Genomic DNA, 18,818 nt, shown 5'->3' with positions numbered 1-18,818 from the left:
GTCGGAAAGAAGCAAAGAACTGCACTGCGAAGTATTTCTGCCTCTTCGAAAATCAGATATAGTATTCTTCCGGAATTACTTTTTTTCGCAAAAGACACCACCATCTTTATTGTAGTTGAGCTATATGATATCGCAGTACATTCACATAGAATAACGTATAAAACTGATGTCAGCGCTTTGATCGCTCGTTTTTTTATGTTTTCCGCGTGTTTTATTTATGTGCATTTAAAAACTGACGCTTAAATGTCACCTCTCATTTGGCAAAGATGGGCTAATGCACAGAAAATCGAATCTTGATAGGTAGATTATTGTTTCAAACCACGGAAATTAAGGCTAATGCGTATATTTGTGAACTCTTCGGGCCTCTGCTATTGAACGCTATTGTGACTTCTCAAGTTACGGTGCTTTAAGATTACTATGTGGGAGCGGTCAGAGTTAATGGGAGAATAATATCTTCACATTCCTTTGAAATGTACCACTGCAAATTACATATGTTATAAAACACACAAAGGAGCATTTATGCGTTATGAAGTTGTCCACACGCTGTTTTATTCTAGATAAGCACAAGCAAAATCAACTTATTTCATCATGTTTGTGTAATTAGGTTTTCATAGGCCGATCACCTTGATTGTAGCGTGTGCGATGCAGGAGCTTTATGCTTTAAGTCACTTTGGGATGACAAACATTCCTGTTACATGAAAGCTTCTTGTTTAGGGGCTTTTCAAGAGGGAGGATCACCGTCCGATATTTCTTCACAAGCCTTTTGCATTATACATGCCTCAGCATGATGCAAATTAAGTTTTTAGTACAGCCATGCGTAAACGTTGCAGTGGCTCTCGTCTCGTTATCGCGCGCGTGGGCTCATTGCCTCACGCATGACTGATCGTTTAGTGTCGCGGTAAAACGTGCCCTTAGTGTAATATCTTGGAGCAATTACCTATGAAGTCTACTGCCATTATAATTGTATGTTTGAGACATGGTTGAATTTCGGGAGTTCAGCAAGAAAGTGGGCCACATGATGTTTCTGCAGTGAGTAATCACTGTGCAACTGAGCGTGTTCTCTCGTTGTGCAATTCAGGGCGATTCAGGTGATAGGATGATGCCACCCTTGAATGCGGGAGATTATTTTATGTATTGTAAATGAGAAATATCCACGAAACATTTACTGCTTTGCACGAATACCGTTGTAGGTGAAAGTAAATCACGTGAGGCAGATGATTGCGCTTGAGCAAATAATTGATGCACGGTGCAGGTTTCGACGTGTCTAATAGAAACACTGCGGATTCGCGTTTCTTAAAGGGGCCGTGACACCAAATTTTCAAGCCTAAATTTTGTATTGCATGTTAAACCATCGCGCAAGACAGCACATCTTGAGAACATTCGGAGCTGTAGAAATTTTGTTGTCGAATTTTTTTAAAATCACAAATTCACATTACATCAATATGGCGACACTGAGTGGCGACGAAATGAATAGCGACTGTGGGAAACGGCTCCTTCGAGTAACAGAAGGTTATAGTCGAAGGCCTTAATTTTGAGTACTGCAAACACCGGATGTTATAACTGGAGCTGGAGCTACAACATGGCCGCCATGCGTCGCTTTGTTTTTGCGTGTGCGTATCGGTGGTTTGCTGCTGCTTTTAATTTGCCAGTGAAGGAATTGCTGGCGCAGTTGAAGGATGACGCCCTTTCTGCGCCAATCTGTGCCAGAGAGTGTGGAGCAATACGCCTGATGTGGTGTTGAACTATTTCAAAGAGGACGACACAGTGGTGATACCTGATTTCAAGACGTCAAATGTCAGTCGTCAAAATGCGGAAATTCTGGTCGCTGTCAGGTGGGATTGCTTCAGAGCCCATCATTCCAAACTAAAATTTTAGTTCAAATGTGCGCGGCGATCGCACTTTTTCGTGTGAGTATTCAGTGATGTTGGATCCTCTACCGTCACTTACAGTGAGGAACTGAGAATAGTCAGACGCTCCTGTCATGGGCCCTGTAACTTAGGATGGCCCTATAAGGGCACCAGGGAGATTTCATAATGTTGGAACCAAATCGGGCGCGATGCCGAAGATAGCAAAAGACTTGTTGGTCAGAACGGTTTGGTGGCTCATCGTCATCTTCACAGAAATAGGATGAAACTCCGATTGATCGGTTAAGATTTCTAGGCTGCCCCTTCTAAGCACACCTGTAAAAATTCTAGGAAGGTGGCAAGCAAATATGTGGAGCTTGTACAAAAATACTGAAGATGGATCTTATGTTGTTCACGTATTGCATGCGATAAAACCTCGCAGACTGCCATTGAGAAAACGAAGGCTTCTTCATGGCTCGACAACAAGACAATACAAGTCGCCGCAGAAAAGCTGGAGAACGTGCGCACCGTGGTGTGGCCTTTGGACAAATTCCTCTACGCGGAGGCGCTAGAGGAAGTCTACAGAAATTTCACCGACAGCGCTTCATCATTTGCCGAGTTCTGGATCGAGACGCGTCGCAGCCAGCGCCAGCTGTTCGGCTCCGAGGCTGCCGAACAGGAGCTTCTGCTGGGCGACAACACTCAGCTGCCGTACGCGGACTACGTGCGGGTGCGCAACCGCCTGTCCCTCTCGCTCGGAGCACTGGCGCCACCGCTGTACTATCCGGATGGCACCAAAGCCATGCTGCACGGCGGCGTCTTGTATCTCTACGCTCGAGCGCTCATCAGTGCCATTGACAATGAGGGAGTTAAGGTGAGAGGTTTGAGGAGGTGCGGCACAGGTTATGGCATGTGTACACAACCGGAGCGTCAATGGAATTTGAACGTCAATGAAATTTGCGCATCGAATTACTAACGTAATGGGGCCTTTGCCTACATTGGCACAGGACTATCAGAAATGATCCCCGACATATGAGAAGAACAGTGAACGAAGTAGTCCGAAATAAACCGTTACGACATGCACTTTTGTACTGCAGTAGGGAACTACATGCGAAGAGCAGTTAGCCTTTGAAGATGCGTAAAATCGCGAGTGTCAACATGACGAAAACAGGCGGCCATGGCCATCAGACATGCATCAAACGGCAGCTGCAAAAGTGGTTTGTGTTTCAGTTTCCGCGTAACAGAATTATTTTTGTTTGTATATTCGAATTACAATCCAATGCTATCGTTTCTGTTGTTGGTGTGCAACTCGTACTTCACGAACTTTCTGGCGCATATTGCTTTGAGAAATTTCATTATTGCAATAACGCACTTGCGCCAGGTGGCGGCCATACAAAAATGAGCATGTATGCAGCAGTTCCGCACACGTGCGTGCTCACGTGACGTACGTCGCTGGTGGTGATCATGCTTGTGTGACGTAGTCTGACGTCAGTTGCGATGGTGGTAGTTGTCTAACCGTCGGTTGCGCTTGTCTAAGAGCCGCACCAACTTAGCAGAACATCCACTTTCACAGGGTGGAATGAAGGCGGGTTTTTTAACATATTTTACTGCACAACTGCTTTAAGATATACCACACAGGATGCATTGAAACTAAGAATACAAGACGAGCACCTGACACGTGTGATATTCAAGAATATTCTTGGAACAACAACACATTTAATTTTTTTCCTAGATGCATACGCGAATGAAATGGTCTCGCCCGGCTTACAGTAAAGCAGCATAGATTAGAGGACCTTCTATAATTAATAAATAACTGTTTAATTTGTACGTAATGATGAGCTTGTAGGAATCTATATTTAAGTTTTCCCTATCCTTGTATCCAATTTTTTCCTAATGGCACGCTTCACCTTATTTGTGCTTACTGCTGTATTTATTCTCTAACTTAGAATGTAGATTATCTCAATAGTATGCGAACACTACGCTTACACTAGTACTTTGCATTGTGCATGTATCCTTCTCTTCCTTCTTTGTTTTCATTTCAGCCAACTGTTTTCTAGCTCTCGCCAATTATTGTTGTTTACGGGTATGCTATCTTCAAAACACCACTCCGGTAATAACCCTGCCAAAGGCCTAACAGTATGAAGAAATAAATAAAAAATTTAAAATAAGAGGAATAGCGTTCCAGATGCTTTAGGCTACACACTTGCAATGACAGTCGTTGACGGTGGCATCTGCACATTTTGTTTCATTGTCGACCGCTCACAACTGGTTGATGTTTGCGATATTATACATGGAGCACAACGAGCACCACGAACTTCGTTGGCTCTGTGCACTCCATCTGTCAAGCCATTGACGTCGTTACAGCGCCATCGTCATGCCGACTCCTCAGTCTTAGCTTCGGCCTAGCCATTTGGGAATGAAACGTTTATCTCTTACGCAATGCGCAATGGAGAACTGGACGTGATAAGCGCTGATCGTAGTGATATGGGATTCGATAATTCGTCGTTCGAGGGCTTCCTTTCAGGTTGTATTTTGCATTCCCGGCCTGCCAACGTACAGTTCGGTTTTGGCTCAAACCGCCTGTGTTCGTAATTATTATTTTGGGGAAGCATGTAAACACTGTCTAGAAGTTTTCAGGAGTATTTTTTCAGGAAGCTGTGAAGTTGCCTGAAGTTATTCTATAGGAGTGTGAGGTTTTTCTCAAGGTATCATGACATTTCATACGTGAATCGAAGAGTGAGAGATTGGATGGGTTGGTAAATAGGTTTCACGGAAGATTACTTAGGAGAATCAAAGAATGACTCTAACCTGAACCGCCAGGGCTGATTCGAAAAACATTGTTGCTTTCAGGCCTCGCCTTTCGTAGACGTTTTGTGGCACTGTTCGTTGATAAAGTAATTTTAAAGGCTGAGGTGGCCATAATATATATGTCACTGCGCCGCCGCGTCTCCAAACGATTCTCATTTTTCGTCATGCCAGAAAAACGGTTATTATTAGTTGCGGCAGTTAGACGCCGTTGCTTTGTCCTTGTGAAGAGGACCGTGTCCAATTTTTTCACTGCAATAATAACCGCCGAATATTATGAAAATTAGGGAAGAAGCTCCGCACATAAAACTTTTGGTAATGTGCAGTGTTCAGCAAGTGAAGCGCCATACTTGGAGTGCGCAGCTGCCGCTGCTTTCTGCGCCACTGGCGAGCGCTTCGTGAACGCTTTGTAAAAAAAATGCAGTTACAATGCGTCACGATGGCTCTCACTTTTACTTTACAAGGCGATAAATAACCTCAGTCTCCCCAGCGCCCACGCTCTGTGAAACAAGCACCCGCAGCCATGCATTTCGAGTACCATGTTTCAAAAGCTCAGCACTGCACACAACTGAAAAAAAAAGCATTGCATAGATGTAAAGGTTCATCTATTCCTTTTTGCCATATTTAGGTGCCTAGGCAACGAATTATACTGTCTGTGGAGACAAAATACCATACACTAACTTGAATCAAATTGGGCGTATTTAATTATTATCGGACCTGTTGATGTTTGGGCACATTTACGCCATTGTAAACATGTTTACGCGTTTACTTCAATATTAATAACTATTATATTTTACTACAGCGATATGCTTACACTGCATATGTCTATTACGGTGCGAGCACTATATATTTTGTGCTTTATCTGCAAACTACGTGGATTAAGTTTTTTTCCTAGCATAAATACAGAGTCCTGGCATGGTCGAATTAAACATTAACACATTGCTTTTGACAGATCAGTCCTCGAGGCGAAATCGTATCGACTTGGTTGAGCGAGGAAGTCCAGGACACCTTCGAACAGCGCTCACTGGGCTGCCTACCCGGGAATGCCAGCATTTTCCCCGAGGTTCCGGCGATGGAGGTCGCCTACGAAGCTTTCAAGCGACACGTGGAAGAAAATGATGCTCAGCTTTCAGAGGTGTGTGCCAACTTACGAAATGTCTTGTTCGCCCTAACATGTACGTTAGACGTTGTAGCACCGCTACCTGGACGTTAGGTGAAGATACACCGAAGAAACAACTACCACTTTAAACTCCCTAAAATATGACACTCTTATTACGTTATGTGGAGTTATACCACGTGTATGGCGTATGCAAAACAATCAACAAATAGGAGTAGATTAACTGCCAGGCGATATTCTGCGGCTGCGAGAAAATTGGCGAGCATAATTGAGTGAGGTAGTTTATACTGTTCATCGTTTACGCTGCCTACGGTATTATTGATGTATGACTAATAAAATTCGGCAGAACTCGTCTCAGGATGACTGTCGATTGTAATGAATTTAGAATGGAATCTATACAGCGACAGAACGTCTTTCCACCGTCGAAATGAATTATGCATGAGGAGTGTACTACAACGGGAGTCCTCTTACGCGTTTCCCTAAGAATTGCCCACAACGTGGGGCATTGTCTATATGCCACCGGCATGCGGCAGTAATATGTGATCACTATTGGCGAATCGTACAGAATGATCATGTCATTTGGTAGGTGCTTGGATAGACTTCCAGAAGAAGATGCAAGATATGAACTGGCCAACAGAACGTTAAAGAAGTCAGTAACAGAGAAGTTAAAAGGCTAACGAAATTCCGACAATTGTCTACTAAAAATGAATTGCAAAAGTTCTGAAAGTTGGGCGAGTTGGTATCTATTCATCTTGTAACTGCAGCGCGCACACGAGAAACGAGGACAAAAAGGTGAAAGTGACAGACAGGCGCTGACTCGCAACTTAGTTTATTTTGGAGGGAAATTACACACATATATATAAACCCAGTCTGACTACAGTGAACATGTGCAAGAGCATGCGGAAAAATATAATAAATACATTATGAAAAAATGTAAACAGAACTTTTACTTATCTTAACATCAGGTGGTGCTCAAAAAGGCAAATTCTTTGTTAGTTAGGGTTATAGATGGTTCACTTACGCACATATCAGCACGCTTTTTGATATGGAATGCCTCAGTTATTTCGCGTGTTAGTTTATCTCTATGAGTAAACAAAATCATGGTATCTGAATAGACAGGTTTACAATGACAGCTTTTGCAATGATTGGCTAGGTGTAAGTGGTTATCTTTGTCGAGTGAATTTTGATGCTCTCTTAGACGAGTGTTAACACACCGGCCGGTCTGGCCTATGTAAACTTTACCGCAAGTTAGGGGCAACATCTATACTACACCAACTTTGCATTGTACAAGCTTGGAATTTTCTTTTACACTCTAAAAAAAAAAGGAGTGACCCTTGCTCCTTTAAAGGAGGAACGGCGATGTCCCCTATGTTCGTCTTTAAATGGAGGAACTTTCCTCCCTCATGGCTGGGAGCAACTGTTACTCCCTTTCCAAAACCAACATGGCCGACTCCAGGCAAGTGAAGCCAGCAACACGACTATAGGCTTAATAACTAGGATTGAAGCTGCTAGGGGCACCAATACAAGGCTTCGAGATTCGCACGCACTGAGCAATGGTCTCGGAGGCTACATGCAATAAAAGATTTTAAAAAATTGTATGTACAAAAAGATTTTTCCCACACGCGAAACATGTGTGAACGTATTATTACAATATTATGACACACATTTCTTATATAACATTCTATTAATTCACAGACATTATAATATAACACTTAATTAATAACACTTAATTAATTGAGCTTACACTGGTCATTCACCTAGAGCAGTATTCAAATGTACACATACGCATTCAATTCATAGAGCACTTGACAATCAACAACACACGCACATAGTCACACTGTCCGGTTTATATAATACACATGGTCATATTAACAAGCATACATAGACATTTTTTACATACACGTAATCAATCAGATTCATTGACACAACAATTCATAGAGCACTGACAGAACCAACTCGCACACATTCGCATATAACGACACGGTTCACCTTTTCTTTTTTTTTTTTACATGCCTTGTGTACCTGCGTACGATCTTATATAGTCACGAAATGCGACCCCCCAATTGTGCCGGAATGCAAATCAGTTTTCTGCCAAGTTAAACAATTGCTGGTAAGACAAAGCTAAACGTATTAGGTGGTATTACAGGTGCAGGCAATGCACACAGACCTTTTAATATAAAGATGCATAATTTTGAACGGTTTAATTACAGGGTTTTAATGTAGTCCCGTGGCTACGGCGTTGCGACGCTAGCCACCCTACCGCTGGGCTCGAGGACGTGACGGCCGCTTTTAGGCAGGAAGTAAAAACGCTCGTACAGTGCATTGAATGCACGTTTAAAGACCTCGAAAATACATTACAGAACTAACCGTTTTGTCTCGCAACATAGTTGGGCGCAACACGGCTAGTTAATCATATATCACCGAGGCCACCACAGCCTCACTAGTGTGCAGGTGGCGCCGTTGTCATTCCTCCGTCTACAACGTGCTTGTTGGATGTGCGAGCGTTTGATCGTGTGTTTTTGTGTTTGCGGTAATGAAATGTGACGTAGTTAGCTTCAATAATAGTGCGAGAAGATAGCATGTGTCTTGCTGCAAACTCGCCGTATGCGTGGCGCGCCAGGCAAATGTGGACCAACGATTTTCGTGCCGGGTAGTGCGTTGCCTTTGTGTCATGGTTGCGGGAAAATGGGTGCATGGCGCAAAGAAAGCATGCGAATTATTAGCGTGCCTGAGCTCGTCCACTACGCAGCGGCATGTATGCTGCGACAGCGTCTCCTTTATTTTTAGAAAAATAGAGGAGGCGCTGGCTGGGACTAACATCGTCGATGCAGCACCGGCAACTTGGAGAGCGCTTTTAGACCGCGTCGTACCGTTTGAAAGGTAAGTAATCGTGCTTGCTAACTACACGCGTATTGTGCGTGCTCCCCATGTGTGCACAGAATGCGTGAACGTAGGAAATGGTACTCCCACGACAACAGTAATACCTGTGCTGATGCTTGCTGAGCGCCGGTTGGCAGAATTTAGTTATGCGAGTTTATTGCCTCAATGCGAAATTGAAAATCTTGATAAGCGTCTTCTTCCGATGAGAAATATTACGTTCGGAAATAATCATGATCATCATGTGCACCTGTGCTTTTCTGCTGAAGTTGCATAATAGCGACCCATGTGCTTCACCGATTCTTACTGCAATCCCGTTTCCTCGCTTATAAATGCTTCGACGTCGTAAATAATCTGCTTATGAGGTTTTCGGTTTACGAGCAGTTTATGAGAAAAAAATCACAGCTTGCTACTAGTACAGCTTACTTTTTAAGACAAGGTTTGTTGACATAACTTATACGCAACTAAACATGACAGGAAAGTTGCTTATGAAAGAAAAAAGAAATGAATTGTTGTGTAAACAAAATTGGCAATTGTGTCATTTATGGTTGGCTCTGGCGTCTGTATTTATTTTCAGAAGTCATGCAGGTTATAGAAGCAATTAAGTCGCGTCTTTTGATGTGCTGAACTTCCACTTCGATGATGTACATATAAAGGTCCAGTGCTTGTTCCAGTTAGCCATGTATTCTAAAAGGAATAAAAAATTGAATTGTGAAAATGTCATTCTCAAATGCAGTAACGCATGACACTGAAAAAAGTGGACAAAGTTTTTTTCAAACCAAATATGATGTAGCATGGTGCATGAAAAACAAATCAGATCACTTGGCCTTTGTTTTGAACCACGTAAACAACATATAGTTAAATAGCTGTAGAATAATATGTTACAATTTGCATAAAAACTTGACAAGAGACTACAGTTGCTTTCAAATTCCGCCCCCACCGCAATCGGCCACAGGAACCAGAGTCGAAGCCGCGACCATAAGGAAATAAAGCACCATAGCCACTGCGGCTATAAATTTCAGTGGCGATCGATTTCGGGATACTATCGGTCACTTTCTGCACCGCTTTCATTACACGTACGCGTTTCCACATATTTATTTTTTGTTAACGCAACTTAATAGGCACTTTCGCACTAATAATAATCGCACGACAGCCGCATGTACCGCGAGAATAAAGAAAAGAAATATCCTTAAGCATTATCCCCTACATGAGCAAGAAGATCTAGATTACCAATACATTTTAAGGTCTTGCTTGCATCTCGGTGCAGTAAATACTGTCTAACAGGACTGCGTCTAAAATGTATATAGCCTATTGCTGAGAGCAATTCGTATGCGCATACCAATGATCGAGAATAAAATAACTTGCCTGTTTTGCGAACAACCTTCCTCCACCGACGTTCATGATATCGCATGCGCATCGTTGCGCGATGAAGTATCCACGCAGCACATTGAAGGCACTCAAAACACAGTCAGTGGGTGAAGTGATCGCCTATGGTGCTCGTAGAGATGGAACCGATCGGTCGCAGCCGATGAAATCGCAATGCGCTACACGGGATCACGGCGCAACTCATTTTCAGGTCCCGGGGTGCTCGCGCTAAGGGAGGAAAGTTCCTCCATTTACGATTGCCGCAAGAGGGCGCAGCGCGTGAACCTTGCTCGAAGGAGGAACTCGCTGGCCTGAAGGAGGAACAGAGCCCGTTGCTCCCTTCTCACTCCCTTTTTTTTTAGAGTGTAAGGTGCAGATGCACTTATTCTTGTTAGTCTGATCAATTTTTTAGACACCGCTTGACATATTCGTTGCAGCTTGTCAGGGGCGCTGAAAACAACTTCAACACCAAACCTGCTGGCAACGTTTCTTAGTCCGTGGGGAAGGCGATGGACATAGGGCCCGACAGCAATGCGTTTTCTCTGCGTGTCTTCTCTGCTTCTAGACTGCCCTGGTTCGACATTTTTTATTAGCCTAATAATTTTTTCAGCTGCTCTACAAATAATGTGATCTGGGAATCCTACTGATCTTAGTCTTGCGATATGGCGTGAAAATCCCAGGTTCATTGTGTGAAAGCACGATTTGAATAAAGAGGCCCTAAGGCACGATACTGCTATTCCACTTTTGACAATTTTTGAATGGCCTGAGCTGTAGTGAAGAATTGGTTTTACTAATCTAGGGTTATACATCCAGCAAGTGTGTTCAGATTGTAGTTGCAATGTTAGGTCGAGGAATTGCAATTCATTATGTAGTGCTACCTCGTGGGTGCACTACATGGGTGCAATTCGTGGGTGCAAATCGTGCTTTCACACAATGAACCTGGGATTTTCACGTCAGATCGCAAGACTAAGATCAGTAGGATTCCCAGATCACATTATTTGTAGAGCAGCTGAAAAAATATTAGGCTAATAAAAAATGTCGAACCAGGGCAGTCTAGAAGCAGAGAAGACACGCAGAGAAAACGCATTGCTGTCGGGCCCTATGTCCATCGCCTTCCCCACGGACTAAAAAACGTTGCCAGCAGGTTTGGTGTTGAAGTTGTTTTCAGCGCCCCTGACAAGCTGCAACGAATATGTCAAGCGGTGTCTAAAAAATTGATCAGACTAACAAGAATAAGTGCATCTGCACCTTAAAAGAAAATTCCAAGCTTGTACAATGCAAAGTTGGTGTAGTATAGATGTTGCCCCTAACTTGCGGTAAAGTTTACATAGGCCAGACCGGCCGGTGTGTTAACACTCGTCTAAGAGAGCATCAAAATTCACTCGACAAAGATAACCACTTACACCTAGCCAATCATTGCAAAAGCTGTCATTGTAAACCTGTCTATTCAGATACCATGATTTTGTTTACTCATAGAGATAAACTAACACGCGAAATAACTGAGGCATTCCATATCAAAAAGCGTGCTGATATGTGCGTAAGTGAACCATCTATAACCCTAACTAACAAAGAATTTGCCTTTTTGAGCACCACCTGATGTTAAGATAAGTAAAAGTTCTGTGTTTACATTTTTTCATAATGTCTATTATTTTTTCCGCATGGTCTTGCACATACTCACTTTAGTCAGACTGGGTTTATATATATGTGTGTAATTTCCCTCCAAAAGAAACTGAGTTGCGAGTCAGCGCCTGTCTGTCACTTTCACCTTTTTGTCCTCGTTTCTCGTGTGCGCGCTGCAGTTACAAGATGTCTACTAATGCGAGAGCATTGTTGGCCTCGGCTGTCATTTCGCTATTGCTTGCTTTTCCTTGCTTTCTTTTACCTACATTATGAGCGTCTGTCTACCCATAGTCTTTCTGGTGGAAAAGAATGCATAGGCATTACTAGAGAATTTTCAGATTTTCTCGCCGCATCCGGCCCCTTCAAGGCCATCGCGCCGATTGAGCCGGCACTCCGGGCACGAGCACGCCTCGACTGAGCAGAGCGGGAGAAAAGGAACACCGGCTGCCGCAGTAGCGCGTGCGGTGTTGCGTGAGCGGAGAGTGTATCGCCGGGATGTCATATGACCCTCGCTGTCGCTTTGGCAAGCCTGTGTTGTGCGCGCGTTCCTTGTCTGTGCAAGCTCTCGCCTGCATTCTGACTGTGCCTCGGTAAGGCTAAATGAAAATTGCAAGCACCTCAAAGCGCTCGCTTGCCCGCGAGTTCCTAACTCGAAGGACGCCCAGTAGCGTTGTAGTTGACATTGCGAAAAATTTCAATTTGGCCCAATCTAAATTTAAAGTTGGCCTACCTCGAAATTTAGGTCAGTTCACCCCAAAATTTCAAGTTGGCCTACCCCAAAATTGAAGTTCGCCCACCCCCATGTAAGTTGGGCCCCCCACCTCCGAACTTCAAGTTAACCCATTCCTGACTCGCAAACTTCAAGTTGACCCACCCCTAAATTTATGTTGCCCCACAAACAAATTTCAAGTTGGTCCACCTCCAAATTTAAGTTTGCCAGTGCCAAAGTTCATGTAAGCTCACCCACAAATTTCAAGTTTGCCCACCCTTGTGTGTGCTTGGCCACCCCCAACCCCAAACTTCAAGTTGACCCACTCCTGACTCCCAACTTCAAATTGACCCACCCCTAAATTTAAGTTGCCCCACATGCAAATTTCAAGTTGGCCCACCTCCAAATTTAAGTTCGCTAGCACCAAATTTTACGTAAGCCCACCCACAAACTTCAAGTTGGCCCACGCAAAAAATAAGTTGGGCCACTCCCAAATATAAGTTGGTCCACCCCAACCTTTATGTTAGCCAACCTCCTAATTTCAATTTGGCCCACCGCCTAATTACAAGTTAGCCCAACCCCAAATTTCAGTTTGCCCACCCCCAAATTTCAGTTAGTCCACCCCTACTAGAAGCTTCCTGGTGCATTTTTGTAGAGGCCCGTATATATCTGTATGGCTATTCTCTTATAAATTATTTTATTTGTTTAAATTGTTCCTTATCACTTATAAAGCTCCCAATAATATACATTTACACTACTAGAACGATTCAATGTCGTAAGTTTGTAAATTCCGTATTTTTGTGCAGATAGAAGGCATTAACTTTTCACTTGATGGGGTAGGGCCACTCGCCAAAGAATGCTTACGCAATAAAAGTAGGCGTCACAAGCAGCCGAGTGTGGAGAAATAAACGAAGTGAACATAATGGATTTAGAGCTTGCATTGAGCAAGAACCGTTGAGCTAGAGAAGGGAAATGATGTCGGTAACAGAAAATTGAAGAAGTTTGCTTCACAGACAAATAATTTGGCAATACCATGTGTTGCTGCATTGTTTCAACGCTAATTGCAATAACGCCGGCATTGATCGTAAGATGAGTTCTGCCGTTATTTATTTCGCTGCCGAAGTTTTTTCCCCATACTGAAGTTTTTATTGTGATAGGAATCATCGGTCACATGAGGCTCGTTTTTGCCATCGACGTCGCCGCCGTGCTATCGACGGCGTATGTGTGGATGAAAGGAGCACTCGAGGGGGTTAGATAATCCGTAGAATATTGTTGCGGGGAGAAAATCTATGTATTTACAATATACAGTTACAAGGTTGTAGCAAGGCCAGGGTAACACCATCTAGCGATCTCTGGGACACTTCAACCTCCTATTCACCTCACAACGTCATTTTGTCCACAGCGGCAGAAAGTCGTACGTGAAAATGTACAGGAGGCTATGGATGATCTCTAAATGCGCGAGTGACGCACTGTGTCTGGCTGCACAACGGACGTGGTAAAAAACGGATTCGTCCGCATTGTCCGCTCAATCGCTATGCAGAGGAAGACAGATAAAGGTGCTGGCTATCGCTGCTGGCACCGGTGTTGTGAGCACATGCAGTAGCGTCACTGCTTCTCATATTTGTGTGTACCACAGCGTGGTGCATGAAATGTTCAGAGTGAAATGGATAGCAAACGTCAAGATCAAGCTACATTACTCTTTTATTGGGCGTTGAGAAACGCCAATGCAATTCTGTGGGTCGTGCACCATCTTGGTGGGAAGCCTGTAGCAGTGGTGACAGCACTTCTCGTCACGCCAGTTTCTTTTGCGCAGCAGCAGTTGCATCGTGTGCTGCGTCCCGCCAACTTGTTGCCCCCGCGTGTTTTAGAACACCGTCCAAGGAGATCGAGCACCACGCTGAACATAGTTATCTCTTTAAGTATACTACGGCCTTCTGGGCGAGCTGATAATTTTTGTATGTGATCCAATATAAAAGCTGGTAACCTTGGCGATGCTGCCTGCGTCAGTGAGACAATGAAAAAGTCGCAGTTTCGTCCGAAATGCGAAGCATCGATTCAAGTTAGCAAATTCTGCATTTTTGTGCAGATACAAGGCATTACACTTTTCGCGTGAAGGAGTTGGGGTACTCATCAAAGTATGCTTACGCAATAAAAGTCGGCATCACAAGCAGCCGAATGTGGAGAAATAGATGAAGTGAACACAATTGTTAGCCAGCCATACAAAGTAAGGATAGTAGTTTTATCGGCTTTACAAACACGTAAACATTCGCTTACTAAATCAACAAGCATGGTGTAAGCGCGAACAGGCAAACATTGAACTCATCACACTCGATGACCGCGGACACTCGCTGTCGAAATGCTGGCGTGAGGAAGCCCGGCAGCAGCAGCGAGCGAAGTGACCGTCGTGCTGTCTATCACTTCTATCACTTCAGCTACGAGCAGTCGGTACACCTAGACTGTCCCCCCAAATCATATCGCTTTCGTGATAAAGCCTGCGCGGCCGCGCGCAAGCCGAAGTACAATGCGCCCTCTCTCCCCTCCCCCATGTGTCATGCGCGCGACAGAAGACCGCACGCTTCCTCACCGCTTGCCTCCCTTGTCGTGCGAGATTGAGCCGCGAGCGTCGGCTCACCCTCGCACGCTTGCACTCGCACATGCAGCATACGGCGCGCTGCGAGGGCCTTATCGCGCTGGACTTTATACGGAACCTCGTGTATGGGCTGATATGACAGGTTCGCTACCATGTATCTCTTCCAGACAGATGTTGACGCATTGGCTGCCACTCGTTTCCAAGTTCCTAGCTTCGCAGCTACGGCGTGGTACAATCAACACTCCGCGAAGAAAATTTGTCATGCGATAATGTACTTTTCTTTACTCTTCGCGCTTACCTTAAGACTCTAAAATGATAATTGCATTTATCAATATTTCAGTATTTTGCAGCACTGTCAATAACCAAGTTCAGAACGATGTCCGTCAACACGTCACTCACTGACGTTTTGTTGGACATTCAATTCAATTCATTTGTCCTGAATTCTTACAGGATCCGGAGCAGAGGCTAAAGGCTCCTAAATACAGTTTGGCACGCAGGCCGCTGAGCATCTCAATCTGACGCAGATGTTTTCAGAAACAAAACAATAACACAACAAAATTTAGCATGGTCTTGTTACACAATTTCAGAGAAAACATTAAAAAAGAACTTCATCACAAAAGCTTCATCTCAAAAGAAACTTCATCAATGCACAATGTCAAATTAAGCATAAGAAAAGAAACTACAACACATAACTCAAATTGATAGATAGGATGTAACAAATCAAGTACAGAAACTTTAATAAGCATACTCAATATTATGGTTCATGAGGATGGACTTGATAATAGTGTTCGAAGGTATGGGATTGAAATCTATGAGACCGTGTAAACGATTTAACATTGTGGGTATTTGATAATGAACGTGTTGCTTGCCATATATATATATAATTTGTCCTTAATGCTGGGATTTCCCGGCGTTGCTGACGCATGGTATAATGAGTATTGTCAGGCGGGTTCTGAAGACACTGTGGCTTGTTTTGTTTAACCCATTGCAGAAATTTGAAGTGATACAGTTTTGTCACCGTTAGTATTGCGTATTTTTCAAAGAGTGGTTTAGTTTTCAAGTCCCTGATAATGCCATGGTATTTCTCGAATGCTCGCAAAACTCTTTTTTGAAGAACTAGTAATTTTTGATAGTTTGTTTGAGTAGTAGTACCCCATACCAAGATACCGCATGCGATTTTAGAGTAGAAAAGGGCATAATATAATTCTATTTGTAACCACTTTGGTAAGACTGGGCTGAGCTTACATAAACATCCAACGGTTTTACTGAGTTCTACCGTTAGTTTTCCTATATGTGTGTTCCATGTCAAGCCTTCAGAAAACCATACACCTAGAAACTTCTGGCTGGTGACTTGCTCTATCTCTTTGCCCGCAAATAAAACAGTCGGACTATAGGTACGCGGCTTATTAGGTGGGGCAAATACAATGTATTTCGTTTTATTAACATTTAGTTGCAGTTTATTCAAACTAAGATAAGCGGACAACTTTTGTAGATAGTTATTAACCTAGTGTTCAAGCTCTAGAATGGATGTGCCGCTGAAGAATATGTTAGTGTCATCTGCATACATTATTAACTTGGGAGAACATGGGATATCACACAGGTCGTTTATATAAATTATGAACAATAGAGGGCCAAGAATTGACCCTTGTGGCACTCCCCTTGTTATGTTTAAGTAAGTGGATGCACTGTTGTTTATGCAAACATATTGATGGCGGTTTGTTAGATAGTCTTTCATTAACTCATGAACCACACCACGTACTCCATATTTGCTAAGTTTAGCCATTAGTACTTCATGACATACCGAATCAAACGCCTTCCTAAAGTCTATGAAGAAACCGAGTGAGTACAGTCTATGTTCGATGTTTGTGATTAGTTCATGTTTAATATTAAGCAGAGCTGCTTCACAAGATTTATTTTTTGAAAGCCATACTGAGCCTCACTGATCACATTATACTTGTCAAAGAATTTGTATAAGCGTACGTTTATTGCATTCTCAAATCTCTTAGATAAAACAGGAAGAACGGACATTGGCCTGTAGTTTGTGAATTGCCTTTTATCACCACCCTTGAAAACAGGGCATACTCTCGCTATTTTTAGGCGGTCTGAAAAAATGCCAGTTGCGAACATTCTATTTGTTATATAAACGATCACTGGAGCTATAATATTAGCTACGTATTTTAGCGGAGTTGCCTTGATCTCATCAAAGCCAGCGGCTACGTTATTCTTAATCTGGTTTATTAATTGTATTACTTCGTCTGATGTCACTGGGGATAGTGACACATGTAGATAAAAACCAACACTCTTGTAGATGAGAACCGACGTTCCTCAAATGTATGTCGCAGTAGGCGCGGTAAACGCGGTAAACGCAACGGCGCGGTAAACGCAACACGCGCAAGCGCGTTGTTGCGCGTGTCGCAAGCGTACGCGTGGTCTGAGCTTACGAGCGCGATACACACACAAAGCAGAAAACCACAGGGCTCACCTGATTTACGGTTTCCAGATGATGTATAAGCTCTGTACTTCAGAGGTGGCCAGCTTATGCTTCCGCATCACTGCCGTATCAAAGGGAAAGGTTGATGACTTAGGGATTTGTTCCCAGAACATGGTTCTGGCTAACCTCGCCGAGTGATGGAACAAAGCTTCATGCGGAGCGAAAACTAAGTGGAAACCACTTGATCACTGTCTGCCCACTGCAGGAGGGCTGTTGGGCACACAGAACTGTCCCTTTAGTGCCCCGTATTATTCTACCCAAACTCACTCCCAAACCAAGCAACCTAATCTGTGGCGATGATCACGCGCATGCTACTGCCAATATGCTGTTTCCAAAACGCAGCAATTGACGAGAACCCTTTATCTACACACGTGTCAACACGCTGGTGTCTTCATAGTGTTCCCGCGTCTTGCCGTCCCGCTTACTTACAATGTAAACTCAGTCTCGAATATGTAGTTGACTTAATGACGTAAATGTTACTTTACTGAGAAGCTAAAGGACGACGAAAATGATACTAAAGCGCTGGGTTTTTTTAATTTTTTTGCAGGATCTGACGGAACAGAAGGTCTTCTTCATCACCGCATGTCTCTCCTCTTGCGCTATGACGCCCGCCGACAACTTATACGGTGGCGACTGCAATAAGGCGGTGATGAACTTTGCACCGTTCGCCAAAGCTTTCGCTTGTCCCGTTGGTTCGAAAATGAACCCGGCGACGAAGTGTTCCTTTTTCGACTGATTTTAGGAGCTGTGTATTACGATCTCTATTCTGTGCCTCTGCTCCTTCTTCAGTATCGGACTCTTTTTGAACTACATTGTGCTTAAGTAGCGAGGGTAATTGAAAGTTTTTGAAACCAGTCGTGTTCGGTGCACCAATCTTTCCTTTCCCAACCGCTTCGCTGACATTCCGTTTCTTGTACATTGGTAGTTCCACTTGTGATCGTCAGTCTACGTGTTTACGCTCCGTGGTTTTACAGAAGTAGAGTTTTTGATTCCTTGTGCAAGTTTACGGATGACTGACCATCATATTGATTTGCGCTATTGTATTTTTGTGGGTGACCACTCAGGTCGTATATACTCTACCTGTGAGAGGTTTTATTTTCGTTTCTTGCGCAGAAAAGGAGACATACCTGCCTGTTACGAAAGACATTTTAAACGTATTTCAGGAACGCCATAAAATGGCATTTGTGGATTTTTTATTCACAAATTTTCATTTGTAGTGTTTCCCGTAACGCCACGGTATTTAACGTTACAAGCATTGATATCGAACTTTATGGTAACATTTCTGGCCCTCTTGTTTTGAGTTTTTCTTAGTGGTGGTTTGTCCTTAAGAATTTTTGTGTGGTTGCGTTTGCGGGTGTAAGGATGGTCGAAGGACTACCGCAGCCTGCATTGGATTCCTG

At 43.5% G+C, this 18,818-nt stretch overlaps 1 protein-coding gene across 1 annotated transcript in view; it reads left to right on the top strand.

Moving 5' to 3' along the window:
* Window positions 1-18,510, top strand: part of LOC119459016 (endothelin-converting enzyme 1) — a 52,521-nt gene extending 34,011 nt beyond the window's left edge. Inside the window, exons 3-4 of the mRNA XM_049671548.1 lie at window positions 5,602-5,784; window positions 17,966-18,510. Coding sequence (XP_049527505.1) covers window positions 5,602-5,784; window positions 17,966-18,154 — 372 coding nt within the window. The 3' untranslated portion in view covers window positions 18,155-18,510. The remainder of the gene's footprint in view (window positions 1-5,601; window positions 5,785-17,965) is intronic.
* The last annotated feature ends 308 nt before the right edge of the window (window positions 18,511-18,818 follow it).

Source organism: Dermacentor silvarum, chromosome 7 (assembly GCF_013339745.2).
Source record: "Dermacentor silvarum isolate Dsil-2018 chromosome 7, BIME_Dsil_1.4, whole genome shotgun sequence".
Lineage (NCBI taxonomy): Eukaryota > Metazoa > Arthropoda > Arachnida > Ixodida > Ixodidae > Dermacentor > Dermacentor silvarum.
This window is presented reverse-complemented; position numbering and strand designations above follow the sequence as displayed.